At 42.6% G+C, this 17828-nt stretch overlaps 1 protein-coding gene across 1 annotated transcript; it reads left to right on the top strand.

The window, feature by feature from the left end:
- Positions 1-7015: 7015 nt before the first annotated feature.
- Positions 7016-14551, top strand: LOC146584485 (epidermal differentiation-specific protein-like). Its single transcript, XM_085324646.1, has 2 exons — positions 7016-11261; positions 13169-14551. The coding sequence occupies exon 2, from the start codon at positions 13222-13224 to the stop codon at positions 13756-13758; it is 537 nt and encodes a 178-aa protein (XP_085180772.1). The 5' UTR covers positions 7016-11261; positions 13169-13221; the 3' UTR covers positions 13759-14551.
- Positions 14552-17828: the final 3277 nt, after the last annotated feature.

Genomic DNA, 17828 nt, shown 5'->3' with positions numbered 1-17828 from the left:
CCTAGACACCATTCCCTTTTTTTCCTCCGAGGGATGAGTGAAGGATAAGAGGTTGAGCTGCCTCAATCTGGACCATGTCTAATTGTTTCCTGTTAAGACTTGATCTTTTGGACAGGATGTTGATTAGCAGCTGCCTGATCTCATCTGCGCTCAGATATCAGTTTAGCACCTTCTGCCTGCCCTCAGCAGCCCTGTCTCTCTGGTCACCTCCAGACCAGACTTGCTTTGGGACTTTGTAGATATCTTGATCTTCTGCTTGAAGCAGGGGAAGGAGCAGGGCCTAGTTTGCCTTTTCAGCCACATCGACCTCTTCTGTCCATAAGCTCTTTCATTCAGTGGAGATGAGTAGCAGACACTGGACATGTCAGACTGGCAGAAAGATCAAGATAGGGAGGAGCTTTTGGAGATCTGTTGTCCAATCCCCTGCTCACAGCATACCTGACTTAAATGCTAGCTCCAGTTGGTCAGGGCCTTATAAATGATTGTGCTCTACAATTTATCTCCTTGCCTTTTTGTACCTCCTCTGGCATATAAAACATAGTGGCAGGACCTATCACCACTGAAAGCATGTAAGGAACTGCAGCAGGCCTTTCTTTATTCGTTACCAATTCCATGAACATTGCTGGATACAAACTAGATTTTTCCTGGRGCACTGGGCATGTGGTCAAAGTGTGGTCCAGTATGTGTTTTTATTGACACTTCTTGCTCAATTTCTATTTTATTTCTGCCTTTAACATTTTATTTATTTGCTTGCTAAGACCACAAGAAGTCCTAGATTGTCTTGTCTCATAGTGTTGGCCATACTCAATACTCACCTGGAGAAGTATCATGAAATTAAACTTTCTATTCTTTGAGATACTTACACCTCTAGTCACAGTGCTGTTCATTAGCTTCCATACTATCAGGATGAAGGATGCGCTGCTAGTGTATTCTCTGGGTTCCTACTGCTACTCCCTAATCCTGAGCCTCTGAAGTTCATTATGATTCTGGGTTTTCTTGAGTTACAACCCTCTGATCTCTAGTTTTCACTCCCTAGGCTTCTCCTTATTTTGCCTTTATGTGTAGGCAATTAATTCATAAGTCCTTTAATTCATAATCAGCCTAGACCCATCCTTCTCTAGAGCAATGCTGTGGGGCAGTGAGCAGACATGGATGTTCATGGAAAAAGTATAAGGATAAGCATAGGGTGGATACTCTCACATTCTCTAGGAATCTACTGCTTAAAGACTGCATGATACAGAAGTTGTATCTATATGTTTGTTTAATGACTTTTGGTGAATTTATTTTCTATGTCATGTTGATTTTTGAACCAATTGGTGCTTTTGGCCTCCGCAGTGTCCTGTGGCTACACAAGTGAACTATATTAGATATCCAGAGTGTTTTGTTTATTTTAAGCCTGCTGACTCTTCTTTTTCAGCCCCCTACCTCTGGTACAGTAAGAAATGGCAAATAATTGGTCTTGGGATTAACCTTCTGTAGTTTTATTAAATCTCTTTCATACCCTTCTTTAGTGTCTCCTTTCTAAGTAGAAGAGTTCTAGCATAGTCCATTTCTCTCCAGAGGGAGCCCTTTCCGTACCTTGGTACCCCACACTTGTGGATCTTTCCTAGTTTTACTGTAGTCCAATGTTTCTTCCCTGTTCTGACCAGCCTCGGGCCATGAATAAGAATGCCATGTCTCTTCCTCCTCCTCTGTGTCAAGCCATGATGCTCAGAAATCTTCTGACAGGCAAGTCAGCTCCTGCAAAAGAATAGAGAGCTGCAGAGCAGCTGTCTCCCATCTGGAGTAGCTACAAAGCAGCAATGGAGACAGGCTGCTTTGTCAACGACTCTTTGGAAGCTTCTGTGTATGGTGGTTCCTCTTTTACCTACTCCCAGGCCTGTATTTCCCTGCTTGGGCAAAGAGATAAGSGGAGAAACCTTCTGCCCACCACCATTATGCTTTGTCTGATATTTTCTACTGCTTTTGGATGCCTGATTTGAGACATTTGCTCCTTGAGACTCAGTAGCTGTCCATGGTTTTAGGCAGAGTTACAGATACAGAGAACCACTGAAAATCAGATCACAGACAGGTAGTTTTTTTGAAACTTTTCAATCTCTCTGTTGCATTTCTTAAGTGAAAGTGACACCTAGCGTTGAGTCAAAGACAGGTTAGTGTTTATCACATTTTCTTTGCTTGTTCCAGGCCACCGAGGGTTAGAGGAGCACTGTCTGCTAATAAATCATGAGAGGGTTACAAAATGCTAGCTACATTTTCTGAACATGAGACTTGTGAGCTGAAGAGGAGAGGCTTTCCTAGGCAAATGTGGTGTCATGAAGTTAGGATCTTGTGAGCATCCGTTTATTTACTTATTTATTTATAAGCTTCTAATTAGTCTGGGCTTTTGTGTTTGCAGATTCCAGCTTAGCAGCCATGCCATGGAAAACCATTTGCACATTTATTAAGCACAGGTATGGAAAACAATCCAGTTGGATTTCTGATGTTTCAGACTAAAACAATTATTTACTGAGGACCTGTGGCCCTTTATCTGTGAAGGGGAAATTTTGGGAAACAAATGGGAAAAGGAAAAGTATTTCCCTTTCCTTGCTGGTTTCTGTCTTATGTCAGCTGGGACTCACAAGACTTTTGACAATCTGCATTTGCTGTGCATCTCTTTCCAGTATATCTTTTGTGGGGCTCACCCCCAGTGTTCTGAGTGGATATGCAGCACCCATCCAATAGAGGTGCAGGTCTAAACAGTAATAGCTGAGGCAGAGAGCAGATCCAAATATCCTGTTGTCCTTCCTTTGTTCTTTGCTGTAAAAGTGGTATTGTTCAGGCCTCTTTGCTCAACACCAGCAAACAGCCAGTGCAACAACCAGAGTGGCAAACAAAGAGAGAAAAGAAAAAAAGGAGAGTTTGTGTGGGATATTTGTTAGGCAAAAAAGAGGCATTATTTCTTCAAGGGTTTGGCTGTGAGTATATTGGTCTTTTGGTGGCTGGGCTGTTCACAGCTTGAGGTTCTGTGGTCCAGTTGTATGTTCATATATTGTATCTTTTGGGGCTGTTTTGTTTGAGAAACAGAAATCTTGGGAGGCAAGAGTGTTCTTTACCCTCTTCCTGGAGAAGAATTACTTGGCCAGTCCTAACATTAGCCAGAAGATTAAAAAAACCCCACTGCCTAGGTGCTGTCAGGCCAAATAGCAAATAGAGGGATGGAGGTTATGCAATCCATGTGTTCTTTCCCCTCCCTGTTTAAAAGTAAGGAGTAAGAAGAGATGAGTAATTACTGAGATACAAACTAAGCTGTCCGCTATGGTGGAGAAGGTAGGTAGTTAACTGTTGTGACTAAGACAGTTGAAGGTTGAAGTATGTGACAAGTGAGKAGAGGCTGATGAAGCTGGGTTTGTTCAGGCTGGAGAAGAGAAAGCTGAGGGCAAACTAGCTGCTGTCTCGTAAAAAGTGGTGCTATTGAGGCATCAGAGACGGAGTGTTCTCAGAGGAACACAGCAGAAGTACAGAAGGCAATGCAAAAAGGTTGCTCCAGGGGCAATTCTCATAGGACATAAAGATAAAAATATCTTTCCCTGAGGATGGTTCAGCACTGGAACAGGTGCCCAGAGAGGCTGGGGAGCCTTCTGAACTTCTGAGCCTTTGTAGAAGTTCAGAAATTTTCTGGATAAGGCTCTTTGCTACTATGAGGTCATGCTGATCACATCACCGTTTCCTTTAAATCCTGGAGTATGACTTCTCTGTGCAATAAACACAGCCTCTATCTCCAACTCAGACTGGAATATCATGCCCCCATGTAAAACCAGTCAAACTGTTTCCTGTCCTTGATTTTATTGAATAAATGATGTTTATCTATTTTTGGTGAATGCTTTAAGATCTCCAGGTGGAAAAGCAGTGTGCAAGTGGGCTGCAATATTTTTCAGATAGAATGGTCATGGCTCAGGGACAAACATGCCTTCTGCTGGAGGTGCCTATGTTGTAAGTGAAATGCAGCACAGCTTTTAATTCAGAGTCTGCTGCTAGGTCCTCTGAAGCATTTTGCCACTTTTTACCTAATTGAAATAATTCAGCTTTATGACAAATACTTTCTTCCAGGTAGGGGCATATCTTGCTAGGCTTGACCTGAATTAGGTAGATTTTCATAAAACTGTTTCAGCTTTGCCAGCATGGTCATCATTGACTTTCACGGTATTATCAGCTCTTAGGACATTGTGGGTCTGGTAGTATTGGACAATTTTTTTGCAGTCTGTGTAGCTGATGTGAATTTACTGTCAGTCTTCCTTAAAAGAAAAGTGCACAGCCTACAGGGCTGCAGCGACATACCTCAAAGTGTGAACCAGCTATGCTCCAACACTAGCAGGCAAATGGAAAGAATCCCATGATAATATTATCTTAAAACCACTTTCTTCTCAGTGCAATAGTGAGCTAAAAGAAGGCTGAGATCTCTCACCCTAGCTATGGTTGCTTCTTGTTTGTCTATTTGTTTTTAAGACAAAATAGAGATTGGATGAATAAAGAAAACATTAGGGTTACCAATGGCCAAGATTTGTGTGTTCTCTTGTCAACAGTCCTAGATTTAGGTAATTTGGACTGTTGGTTATATCTGTGTCTCTTTCAAGCTGTAGGTGTGAAACTGTCCCATTCTATTCTGTACATCATCAGAGACAATTGATTCAGACATCCTTCCTTATATGAAAACGTTTTTAGTCAAGCAGGTATGTTCTCAACTCAAAGGAAAATGCAATGATTGCAGTTTATGGTCCATATCTATCTGAATAGGACAGCCTGTTTGGAGAAGGCTTATATGATGTTGCTCATTCTGGATCAACCAGGGATCAGTTATTGGTCAGTCTTGGGTCTCTTGCATGTTCTTGATCATTGTGTGCTTTTTTTTTCCTTTTTTTTTTTAACCAAGGTCTATAATGTGTGTGCGTGCATGTGTGTGTGTTTTAACCTAATAGAGATAGGAAGGGAGAGAGGATCTGGAGGTGGAAGAATTTTATTTTTAATTTGCTTTTCTACCATTTTACCTTTTAACCAGTGTTGTCAATTAGATGCATATGTGCCATCCGCAACTTGAAGTTAGATCATTTTAGCATACTGGAATCTAGAAGAAAATAGAATCTGATGGTACAATGACAATCACAGAATCACAGAATAATTGGGGTTGGAAGGGACCTCTGGAGATCTCCTAATCCACCCCCCCCCCCCCCCCCCCCCCCGCACAAGCTGGGTCAGATAGAGTAGGTTGCCCAGGACCATGTCCAGTCGGTTTTTGAGTATCTCCAAGGATGAAAACTCCACAGCCTCTCAGGACAGTCTGTTCCAGTGCTCAGTCACCTTCATAGTAAACAAGTTTTTGCTCAGATACAGACAGAACTTTCTGTGTCCGTTGCCTCTCATCCTGTCATTGGGCACCACTGAAAAGAGTCTGGCCCCATCCTCTTGACACCTTTCCTTCAGATACCCATATTGATAAGACCCTCCCCCCCCCAATCTTCTCTTTTCCAGGCTGAACAGTCCCAGCTCTCTCAGCCTTTCCTCATAGGAGAGATGCAGTTGCTTAACCATCTTTGGAGTCCTTCACTGGACTCACTCCAGTAGCTCCAGGTCTCTTTTGTATTGGGGAGCCCAGAACTGGACGCAGTGCTCCAGGTGTGGCCTCACTAGGTCTGAGCAGAGGGAGAGGATCACCCTGTGTCTCTGTGATGCCAGTAGTGGGGTGAGTGAGTGTCCTAGTGCCAGCGGTTGGTAGGACTGTGGGGTTATGGGCTATGTGTCAGGAGTACCAGCTACTGGAAGGACAGATGTGAGTGAATTTGGGGCCAGCCAATGATGTCAGACCTCAGGCAATCACATAATCACAGAATGGTTGAAGTTGGAAGGGACCTTTGGAGATCATCTAATCCAACCTGCCTGCTCAAGCAGGGTCACCTAGAGTGTGTTAGACAGGATCGCATTCAGGTGGGTTTTGAATATCTCCAGAGAAGGAGACTCCACTGCCTCTCTGGGCAACCTGGTCTAGTGCTCTGTCATTCTCACAGTCAAGAAGTTATTCCTCATATTCATGTGGAGCTTCCTGTATTTCAGTTTGTGCCAATTGCTCTTGTGCTGTCACTGTGCACCACTGAAAAGAGTCTGGCGCCATCCTCTTGACACCCTTCCTTAAGGTATTTGTAGACATTGATAAGATCTCCACTCGGTCTTCTCTGCTCCAGGCTAAAGAGGCCCAGCTCTTGCAGCCTTTCCTCACAGGGCAGATGTTCCAGTCCTCTGATCATCTCTGTAGCCCTATGCTGGACTCTTCAGTAGCTCCAMGTCTCTCTCTTACTGAAACCTCACGAGGGCTGAGGAGAGGGGCAGGATCACCTCCCTCGACCTGCTGGCAACAGTCTTCCTAATGCATCCCAGGATACCATTGGCCTTCCTGGCCACAAGGCCACATTGCTGACTCATGGTCAACTTGTCATCCACCAGCACTCCCAGGTCCTTCTCTGCAGAGCTGCTTCCCAGCAGGTCAGCCCCTAGCCTGTACTGGTGCATAGGGTTATTTCTCCCTACGTGCAGGACCTTGCGCTTGCCCTTGTTGAACCTCATGAAGTTCTTCTCGACCTAACTCCCCAGCCTGTCCAGGTCTCTCTGAATGGCAGCACAGCCCTCAGGTGTATCAGCCACTTCTCCCAGCTTGGTATCGTCAGCAAACTTGCTGAGGAGGCACTCTGTCCCYTCAYCCAGGTCATTGATGAAGAAGTTGAACAGGACTGGAGCCAGTACTGAGCCCTGGGGAACTCCACTAGCTACAGGCCTCCAACTAGAATTTGTGCCCTCTGAGCTCTGCCTTTCAGCCAGTTCTCAATACACCTCACTGTCCACTTCTCTAGCCTGCACTTCCAGAGCTTGCCAAGAAGGATGTGATGGGAGAAAGTGTCAAAAGCCTTGCTGAAGTCATTTACACAACGTCCACTGCTCTGCCATCATCTACCCAGCCAGTCATTCCATCATAGAGGGCTATCAGATTGGTGAAGCATGATTTCCCCTTGGTGAATCCATGCTGACTACTCCTGACCGCCTTCTTTTCCTCCATATGCTTGGAGATGACATCCAGAAGGAGCTGTYCCATCACCTTTCCAGGGATGGAGGTGAGGCTGACAAGTCTGTAGTTGCCTGGGTCCTTCTTCTTGCCCTTTTTGAAGACTGGAGTGACACTGGCTTTCTTCCAGTTTTCAGGCAYCTCTCCCGTTCTCCATGACCTGTCAAAGATGATGGAGAGCAACCTAGCAATAACATCCGCCAGCTCCATTAGTACCCGTGGGTGCATCCCATCAGGTCCCATGGATTTATGAAAGTCAAGTTTGCCTGAAAAGTCTCTAATCCTGTCCTCTTCAACCAAGGAAAAGTCTTTGTTTCTCCAGACTTTCTCCCTTGTCTCCAGGCTCTGGGATTCCCGAGGGCTAGTCTTAGCAGTAAAGACTGAAACAAAGAAGGCATTCAGTAACTCTGTCTTCTCTGGATCGTTCGTCACCAGGATCCCTGCCCCATTCATCAGCAGACCCTCATTTTCTCTTGTCTTCTTCTTGCTTCCAATGTATTGGAAGAAGCCCTTCTTGTTGTCCTTGACATCCCTTGCCACATTTAATTCCATACGGGCCTTAGCCTTCCTCATCGCACCCCTGCATACTCTGACAGTGCTCTTGTAATCCTCCCAGGTGGTCTGTCCYCTCTTCCACATTCTGTGTGCTTGCTTCTTCTGTCTGAGTTTTGCCAGRAGYTCCYTGYTCRTCCATGCAGGTCTCCTGCCCCTTTGGCTGGACTTCTTTCTCCTGGGGATGCATTGCTCCTGAGCTTGGAGGAAATGATGCTTGAATATTATCCAGCTCTCCTGGACCTCCTACCTTGTAGTGCCTTAACCCATGGGATTCCTCCAGGTACTTCTCTGAAGAGGCCGAAGTCTGCTCTCCTGAAGTCAAGGGTTGCGATCCTGTTTATTGCCCTGCTTCCTCCACACAGGATCCTGAACTCCACCATCTCATGGTCACTGCAGCCAAGGCTGCCCCCAACCTTCACACCTCCAACTAGTCCTTCTTTGTTTATTAGTACAATGATGATCCCTATGTTTGGGGTGACAGCAGCTGGAGTGGGAGAGCACCCTAGTGTCAGCTAAAGGAGTGGGACCAGGGATCATACAGCCCATGTGTCCTGTGGGCCAGCTACTTGGGTTGCCAGAGTAAAAGTGGAGTGWGAGTCTCAGCATCTGTGGCTCAAGTGGGGACCAAAGGTTGTAGTATGCATGTACCTGGGCTCCAGCTGCTATGGGGGAGACAAAGCATTTTTATTTTCCTCTGATATGGTGTGTGTGGGTGCATGAGTGTGTAATTTGCTAGCAAACTTCAAGCAGAGCTAGCTGGCAAGTAGGAGGCACTCACGTAGTGGGTAGGTGGGCCCAGGATCTGCATAGGGATATTAGATGGACAGAGGAGCTATGCTGATATTCGAAGGATCAGTGAATCTGCATGTGCTTGTGCACTAGTGAGTAAGGGTGCCTGTACTTTCACTAGCAAACCCCAATCATTAGTAGCTGGAAAAAAGGAAAGGGACTTGCTCTGTATACTGACTTATGTGTTACGTGAGTTCTGGTAGTGTCAGATACGTGTCTTGTTGAAGGCAGTGCCTTGTCTTTGGCAATCTGTAGCTGGCTGTGTCAATGTCCTCTGTGTTTGTGTGTGTGTGTTTCTGGGATAGACGTTCACTCTCGTTCCTGATTAAACTTGAAAACTCTTACGGATTCAAGGCTCTGGAATAACCATGTCTGATAATCCTCAGGCCAGTCCAAAGCTAGTCCTGAAGCAGGAACAGAGGTGGTCCAGGCAAGCAGAATCCCCAGACTATCACATCTGCTTTACATGCCGAAGGTCCTGAGTACAAGCCCCAGTGTAACCAGCACCGGAAAATCTTTGGGAGGTTTGACTAAATGATCTCCAGAGGTCCCTTCCAACCTTGCTGATTCTGTGATTCTGTGACTGATGAGGTCACAAATAGACATTTCTGTGGTTGGGTTGTACTGCTGGTCAGCACCATCAGGAGCTGTAGGGCTTGAGGCTATGAGTTGCAGTAGCAGAACACAGGTGAAGGCTAGAGCTGCAGCAGCAGGAGGCAGTCAGGAACCAGAACGCAGGGGCCTGACAAGGATTTCTGGCTAGCTTCAGGATAACCTGCAGACTCAGAGACTTTATGCATTCCCTTAGTGTCTGCCAATATGCATGAGGGCTTGTAGTAAGTCTGTTTCATTGCCAAGGAGAATTACACAGCCTGCAGGGAAGCAACTAGCTACTATTTCCCACAGATTTCAGATTACTGCCCTGGAACATAAGCTCTTCCTGCCTCATCAGAGGGATGAAAGACAGAAGGTGGGAGAACTTGAAAAAGAGCAGTGCAGAGAAAGATCACAGATTCACAGTGGTATTTGCGGAATGGTTCCCCTTCATGAGAAAGAACTGAATTTTCACAGTGTTGATCTTATGCTTGTAGAGCACCAGAATTAGTTCTTGTATTTGCAGTTTCTAAATAAAACTGATCTGCTGACTTGCTTTTTTTCATCTACTGCTGAAGCTTGGATTCCAGTGCAGAGAAGTCCTCATCACATAGTGAGCTCCAGTGAATTGTCATCATATTGCTGGAGTGCTGTTATGGTCAGACCCACTCAACAAGTATGAAGTGTCTGGGACCAACCTAGCTGTAGTGGTAGGCTGGTTTCCTGCTAGCTGAGAAAGGAAAAAATATTATTTGCAAGGTGATAGCAACAGTGAAATAAAGCTCGATGCAAGATGGTTTAAGAGGGGAAGGCTTGTTTAGTTTTAAAGTAAAACTGGTTTTATTCACTCCCACTCCTATACCCAGATACATTTGTCCCTATGGCCTGGTCAATGTTACTTGTGATGACATAGAGTACAAGGGATACTGGCTATTGAGTCCCAGGCGTGTCCCTGGGATTCTTTTTTGGATGTGTCTTTTCTACAGTTTAGGAGTTGACAATGATTGTGATCTTTCATCTCTTCAATCCTCTGTCAGTCACTAGGATTTACCCACTGTTCTTTGTCTCCTTCTCTGGCTGTCCTGTGGCTCCAGACTGTTTTTTGTCTTCCCACAATGGCTTGATTCTGTAGATTGTCCTTTATTTTAGTCTTAGGGGAGGTTGTGCCTTGTTTTAAGTTGTTCATTGTTTTAAGTGAGCCTTTGTCTTCTGTTCTGAGTATCTTGAGAAACTGCATGTTGATGCACTAGGGTCTTGATGACCTGTTGATCTAGGTGCCATCAATACCTTGCCATTCTTAAAGTCATGCACTTGCTGTTTGTTCCCTCTGATAGTTCTGCTTGCAGATACACCCTTTTTCATTCTCACTCAGACTAATTTCTGTGTTTCTATCAGAAATATTTACAAAAGGAAGACTCAGAGAAATTTAGCTTCCTTCAAAATCTGATTCTTGGAATTTTTCCTTCTCCTTCTAGTGTGTGCACATTCTCTTCACAAGGCTATAAGTCAGGCTTCCTGCCTGCCTTCACAAATTACTGTGCCTCAGTAGCTTTAGGTACTTCGTATTGAATCCCCTACACCCTTTAGATATTCTAAATAAGRGCTCCTGAAGTGCGGTGTTTTATAGCTTTATAGTGTTTTATGGTTTACTTCAGCTTTGCCGTTGCTGCTTACTGCTTCTTCCCTAGCTCTGGGTTTCTGTGGCACCTCCAGAACGGCAAAGTTGGTGGGAAGTGGGAAAGTGAATTTCAAAAAGCTACTTAGATGCCACCTCTGTTGCCTGGATATGTTACATTGAAATCCTTTGGAAAACTGACATGATGCATTAGATACGCTCCTTCCTAAAATGAAAGTAAACCAAAATGTGAACTGCAGCAAGCAAAAAATTTCTACAGTCCATGCATCACAAAATACTTTTATTATGCTTCTGTTCCTGTGATTCAACTAACTTCTGGAGAAGGAAACAGGAATCAACACTCCAAGGTCTATCAGGATATTCACTCTTCAACAGCTTTTTGAACTGGAGCAAATGAGATAGTTATAGGAAGATTAAGATCAAAATAAATTAGCGATTGCTGATCTTTGAAGACCTCAGTCACTTCTCATTTTTATTGTATGGGATGCGTCACAAGAATGTTGTGCAATCTATAAAAATGGGCAAGTGGATTACCTCTTGCAAACAGCAGCAACTGGACTGGAGGGAGTGCRGACAACTCTCTGCATCTGAGAAGCTGGTATCAAGGTAAGGCACATACTTTGTATGGGAAAACTTTAAATGACTTCTTGGGTGGCAACTATGAAGCGCAGAGAGAGAGGTTTAAGTGTCAGGATGAGAACTGCAACACATCTATGAGGATCTGATTTCATGATTTTCAGAGGCTTAGCACATCCCTTCAGGTGATGAGAAGACAACTTCAGAATAAACGCCCCAATCAAAGAGGGAGTGTGAAAAAGAAGCTATAAAAATTCTGGGTCATGAAAGACCTAATATTTTACATAGTGTAACCTTGGCATAGAATCTTTACTATATGCCAGGGAAATTAACTGTTTTTGTCTGTGTGTGTGTGAACATGTGTATGCACAAACTGAAGGTTATTAAACCACTGCTCTATCAGTCAACCAATATATAAAAGTTCATGTATCCACAGCCTTCATAAGTTCAATTCTAACTGAGAACTGATACCTTTAGTCCTGCAGTGAAGTAAATATGCTTAAGTCAGAAAACTGTCAGTGCTCAGCTCATCTAACAGAAATACAATAAGTTTGTACTTTTAGATAAAAATTTGTAGCTTTGTGTAAAATATGAAATAAAATGTCTTGTTCCTCTGAGTAGTACCAGCCAAACAGTGATTATTTTTGTGCATCGACCTCTGGTAAGACTTGTAAGAAAGAAGACTTGTAAGAAAAAAGGTTACTCATAGATTTCTCCAGAAGTCTTGAATGGTTTGTTGTCACTGTTTTGGAGATAAGTCATGTTGCTTAACCAACTCACTATAGTGGAAGTAACACTAAATGTTTCTACTTCTGATGTGCTAAACCTTGCCTGATATTTTTAAATGATGATTATGGTGCTTAAGTCTTGCAATTTTAGTCTCTCCTCTAAACTTACTTCAGAGATTGAAGGAATAGTTGGGGTTAGAAGGGACCTCTGGAGATGGTCTGCTCCAATCCCCAAATCTATTTGGGCAGGTCTAAGCTTCTGCCCCCTGCACCCATAGAAACAACTAGAATAACTGGTACCTATCCTCTAATATGTCTGCCTTGAGACCTGATACTTTGCTTCAATGACTGTTGCGTGATTTAGAAAGGGTACTGTTATCTGAAGTGGCCTCTAGCTTCTGTTTCTGAGTTACTATTTACAAATACCTTGTTTCTTTATCTGATTCTGGATAGCTCTGTGTGGAATCAGATGTGAGTATTTGTGACAGTGCTATAAAAAGACGTTTAAAACCTGAAACTTACTCTGACTCAAAGAGGCTGGTTCTTTATACTTGTTTGAGTCCCACCTTATGTCTAATGGTCAAGAACAGGAATCTTCATATTTCAACAGAAATGAATATAAAAATAGAAATAGAGTATTTCAGCAAGTCTAAAAAGTTCAATTCTGGTCTTAACAGAATATTTAAATTTTCCATATAAAATGAGCATTCATTTAGAAGTTACTTGAATGTTCCACTACTTCTTTACTTGTATTATTGTGCAGATCATGAAATCAAGTGTGAATTACCAATGCCAGTATTTAAAAGAATTCTCAAGAATCCATTACTAATTGGAAGATCAATCACCAGTTGTTTATATTATTTCATTATTCCTTATTTAGGATAGATCAATAAAATATAAATTAAATAGAAATAACATGTAAATGTTCAGATATCACTCAGACATGCACAGAACCCACATACAGAACACACAACCAAATAAAAACAGATAGTTTTGAGACACATCTCTTATTCTACTTTTTTTCCCCCCTTCTAAAGTCAGGTTTCCATGTCACACCTTCATTCTTGTGCAGCTGCTGCTAAAATTTATCCTGGCTAAAAGTGATTTACTCTTCTGTTTTTCATTTTTTTCCCTCCAGCATCGTCTCTCTGATGTGAAAAGGCTTCTTATGGACAAGTTTTCTTTTTCTGTCCTTGTGTTTTCTTGCAGGCTATCATCCAACTCTTACAGCAAGAAATCCAAACTACAGAAGTCCTGCTGAGATGGGAAAAATCATCATTTTTGAGCATGCCAACTTCCAGGGATACTCCAAAGAGTTCACTTCTGACATTGCCAATCTGGAAAATGTAGGCTGGAATAGCTGTGTTTCTTCAGTGAAAGTAATTGGCCAGCCTTGGGTGGCTTATGAGCACCTCAATTATACAGGCCAGCTTCTTGTCTTTGAGGAGGGAGAACATAACTTTGTTGGTTCTGAGATGACTGACAAGATCACTTCTCTGCAGGTGATTACTGGAAACCTGCACAATCCCCAAATCACTCTCTATGAACATACGCATTATGAAGGAAAGAGTTGGGTGGTAAAAGAAGCCACTGACATGGGTGAGGGATGTGACAAGGACACAGTGTTTTCTCACAAAGTCCAAAAAGGTGTCTGGCTACTGTGTGAACACTGTGATGGAGGTGGTTTTTGTTACCTTGCACGAGAACATGAACACCTTCCTGATTACAATGCAATCAATTTCAATGGCAAGCTCTCATTTCTGCGTCCCCTTCTCCCTGGCAAGCATTGTGGGTGTTAGACTGCAAATTCTGCAATCCTATGGGTAGATGCAGTCCCTGCAAAGAGGCTGAGACCTAGATTTCTGCCTATGCTTGTACTTTTTTTTTCTTTGTGGCATCATAGAAACAGTGAATGTGGGAGATCTCTTTAATGTTTTGCTGCAGATCTTTTTTTCTTTCTTTTTTTTTAATCTTTTATCTTTTATCTTTATCCTGCCTCACATTGTTTGTCCTCCTCATGATGCTCATGAATGTTAAGAGCTGTCATATTTGGTCAAAGCAGTGGTCATTTGTCCCAGAATCCTGTGCTTTACAGTGATGAGGCAGGTGCTAAGGGAAGAGTGTAAGAGCAAGGCAAGTATAAAGTGTTCTGTCCTTGGGCACACATGAGTGTTTGGTTTGGCTACGTCTCATTTGGCAAGTTCCCACTGCCCATCACTAAAGGCTCCTTCTTGTAGGAGACCTTCATTTCTGCATCATCTGTGCCTTGTCAGGAGAGAAGTGTCCCATTAACATTGAAAGAAAMTCTAAGATGAAGCACTTGCCTTTGGTATTCCATGCTCAAGTACTATGTAATGAAGAAGTGTTGCATGCTGCTGCTGTTGCCATACGCAGAAACAAGATGTGAGCCGGGAGAATCATAGCTGTGAAGTAAAAAGAGCTACAGTTTACAATGGAAAATGTGAATGTATAAACAGGCATTGCTTGCTTTGTAATTGGCTTCACAGTAATCTCTTGCTTTACAATGACCCCTTCCAGGTTCTTGCTTTCCATTTTGTGTTGTTGCCATTAAAGAAGTTGTTGAAATCACCAGTGTGTCTATTTCATTATAGTTTGTGGTTTAACATAGATACGTGTAGTGAGTATATCTGCAGAAAACCTGTGAAGAGTCAGGTAACCAGTAGACGTGGTGATAGTAGCCTCAGAGTGTGCTCTTTACACACTGACTGAATTCCTGTCAGGGCCAGAAATGCATATTCCATTTTGTCAACAAGGTGTAGTTCCCCAGTTGGTAGTGACTCAAGGTTGGCACAGCTGAGATAAGGAAATAATTCTAGTAGATTTAAGGGGCCCTTAGGATATGAGTGAGTCCTRTCTTGGTGCCTGACCTGTGTGTCCAGCAGCCTCCCATCAGTGACTGCTCCATGTGGTTCCTGAGGCTCCCTGTGCAGCTTGGAGTGTAAGGCCTCTATTAAATCTATCCTATTTAACCCGTCCTGAACCTCGGGCATCTCTCTTCACTGGTATCTGACCCTCTCTTGTGGTCACACTATGTATGCCTCATACATGATGAGATACAAGGGGGTATTTCTATATTCAGAGATTTAGTTTGTAGAGTCACTTCTAGACATTTTTCATGGATCTTTCATGAAGGGTTTTATTTCCTTCCATTCTCATTTATCAGTGACATTAGTTCCAGGCTTGAGTCAACTAGATTTGGTATCTTGGTTAGAATGCTGAATATTGCTGTGATCCTGCCCAGACTTTCACCTGGAAACTTTACAAACTTATCACAAGATTGATTGTATCTCAGCACAGGATTTGATATGTCTGTTGAAAATTACAGTTGGTGAGAGTGACATGTGGAGACAGGATTTCCACATTGGCAAGAGAAATCTGGTATAGGCACTAAATGATACATATGAGGAAATAAGGAGAGCGCATTAATTGAGTTTGAAGTCTTGAGGGAGGAAAAGTTAATAGAATATGTGATTAAATATTGTGGCTTTAATATTTTATTACACACCTACAGACACCTGTACCTATATGTTTTTACAGCTTCCCAAATTTCCCATTGTTTGTACTAACAATATATTGTTTTCTACTGCCTGCAATTATATAATAAAAACAAATAATTTTGATAAATTTGAATTGACTAGTTTTTTGCAATAGAAAAAAACCCTCTGATATTTTTTAACCTTTTTCGTCTTGATATGGGATGAAGTATTATTTTGAAATTGCAGTGTATGAAGTATTATTTTGAAATTGCAGTGTTTCAGTCAGAATGGAGATTCCTTTTCTTCTAAAGTTACTTTCCTTTTAACTTTATATTGTAACAATGTACTACAGTTGTAATAATGTTGAGTGTCAGTGTGCAGTATATGCTACTTCTATCATGGATTCCTAAACCTTAAAAATATAACCTTGAGCACCCTTATAGGGGAATTCTGGAGTCTATGAGTATTGTGAAGGTATTGCCCAGTAAGGGAAGCTAAATTAATTTAAATGACAGAAAGCATGTCTCAGAAATCTGACAAAGAGGCAGATAGGAAAGTGAGATGCAAGCTTGCAAAGCAAGCTACAGTTGAATGGATGCTGAAAGATCTGGAGCCCAGCATTCTGCAAGCCAAAAAGCAGCCTGAATAATGATCTGCTGTTAAAGCTCCTTCAGGACTATTATGCTGTATTTTTACTCTTTACTGCCAAAGCAGCACATTAAAAACTACATGATAGTCACTTTCTAAACAACTGCATTTGGAATATGAGATCTACAAGGCCTTGCTGCAGATGTGGGATCACCAACTATCTCAAGAACTGTTTTGCCATGTGTAAGTTTACCTGCAAATGTAGAGCTGCAGTTCTGAACTACCACTGCCTAATGGCATCTACACTTTCTGAATCATATATGCTGACAGTTGTCAGGCAGGTCCCCACTGCAATCTTTACCTTGTTCTGGACAGGGCTCCTGTTTACCACATTTTGTATTTATAGCTAGAAAGCCAGCCCCATCATCTACCGGGCTTTGTTCCATTTTGGAACAAGACTACAAACTCTGCTGACTTATCACTTGCAGTTCTAGGTCCAGGTGGGCAGATGCAATGATGATAGCTGAGATTCCATGTGTGGGTCTGAGATGATGCATTTGACTGTTAGGACAGCAGCGTTATTTGGTCAATTGTCCTCCACCATCTCTGAATGAAAAACAGTGGGTCATATGGTGAAATACAGCCTTTGGGCCACTATGTGGGCTGTATACTTCAGCTTCCATCATGAACAGCTATCTACAGTGCCAGCTCTCTAATCCAGCCAGTCATTGTTCACAGAAGAAGTTCTCATTTCTTGGGCATGGTGCTGTAATCCTCCCTCTGTAACTGCCTCCCACACCTTCCTTCAGCTAACTGTGGTCAAAGAATCAACTCTGATATGGTCCTGTTGCACAGTCTTAACTTAGATTGCTGAACTAATTGCTAAATTGTGAAAGAAAATTTGTGACAAAGCTGCAGATGCAGGCTGAGATCTAAGTAAACTTACAGACATTGGTAGGGTTGCTGAGACAAGGATCAGTAACAGCTCAAGAATTCAGGAGGAAAAATACCAGTAAAGAAAGCATAACATCCTAAAGAACACCTCCTCCACGTCCCCATTTCACTGACATTGTTCAGGTTGATAGATTTGGTGGAACACAGCAACATTGAAGATCCACTCCAGGGGACAAGCGGAAAGCAACTCATCCCCAGCTGTTTGATAAATTCTGATCAGCAAAGAAGCTTTGGATATCATCATATCCAAGCGGTGAATGTGCTAATGCTTATTCTAGCAGTTTCTTAATCCTACTTATCTTTTGTGTATCTTAGCCAGTAAATAATAGCTTTATGGTCTTAAGCAGCATATATCCTACTTGCAGAGTCTCTTTCTGTGTAGCTAAAGGTACCAAGCAAAATAACCCCCAAATGGATGGTAGAAGTATCCCGTTCTTTCTTTTAAGGATTCCATAGCCTAYCTTGTCAGAAGCTTTGACTAGTCCAGAACATCTTTGTGAGGGTTGGAGGATCTAGATATACCTTTTTTTTTTTTTTTTCTAAAATGGCTTTTGTCACTTATAGGAACAATTAACTTCTCTGGGGCACAGAATGGCCTGTATCCATACATTAAAATTCTCTTGGCAACCAAAGCTAAATAGCTACTTGCTGTCTTATTTGGGGATGTTTCCTGCTCTCTATCTTCCAGACTATGCCCAGAGGATGTTTGAGAGAGTGTTACATGATTTAGACCAAAACAATGACGGAGACAATTTATAGAGGCAATTAAGTTCCAGAAGTATTTCCTAGTGCCATTTAACTAACTAGTGGATATGCTGTACAAGACAACT

The sequence above is a fragment of the Rhea americana genome, unplaced genomic scaffold (genome assembly GCF_003343005.1).
Source record: "Rhea americana isolate MKP2758 unplaced genomic scaffold, rheAme1 scaffold_92, whole genome shotgun sequence".
Classification (NCBI taxonomy): Eukaryota; Metazoa; Chordata; class Aves; order Rheiformes; family Rheidae; genus Rhea; species Rhea americana.
This window is presented reverse-complemented; position numbering and strand designations above follow the sequence as displayed.

Bases quoted from the DNA above. Each gene is read 5' to 3' on its own strand.
- LOC146584485 (XM_085324646.1), top strand. From the start codon at position 13,222: ATGGGAAAAATCATCATTTTTGAGCATGCCAACTTCCAGGGATACTCC.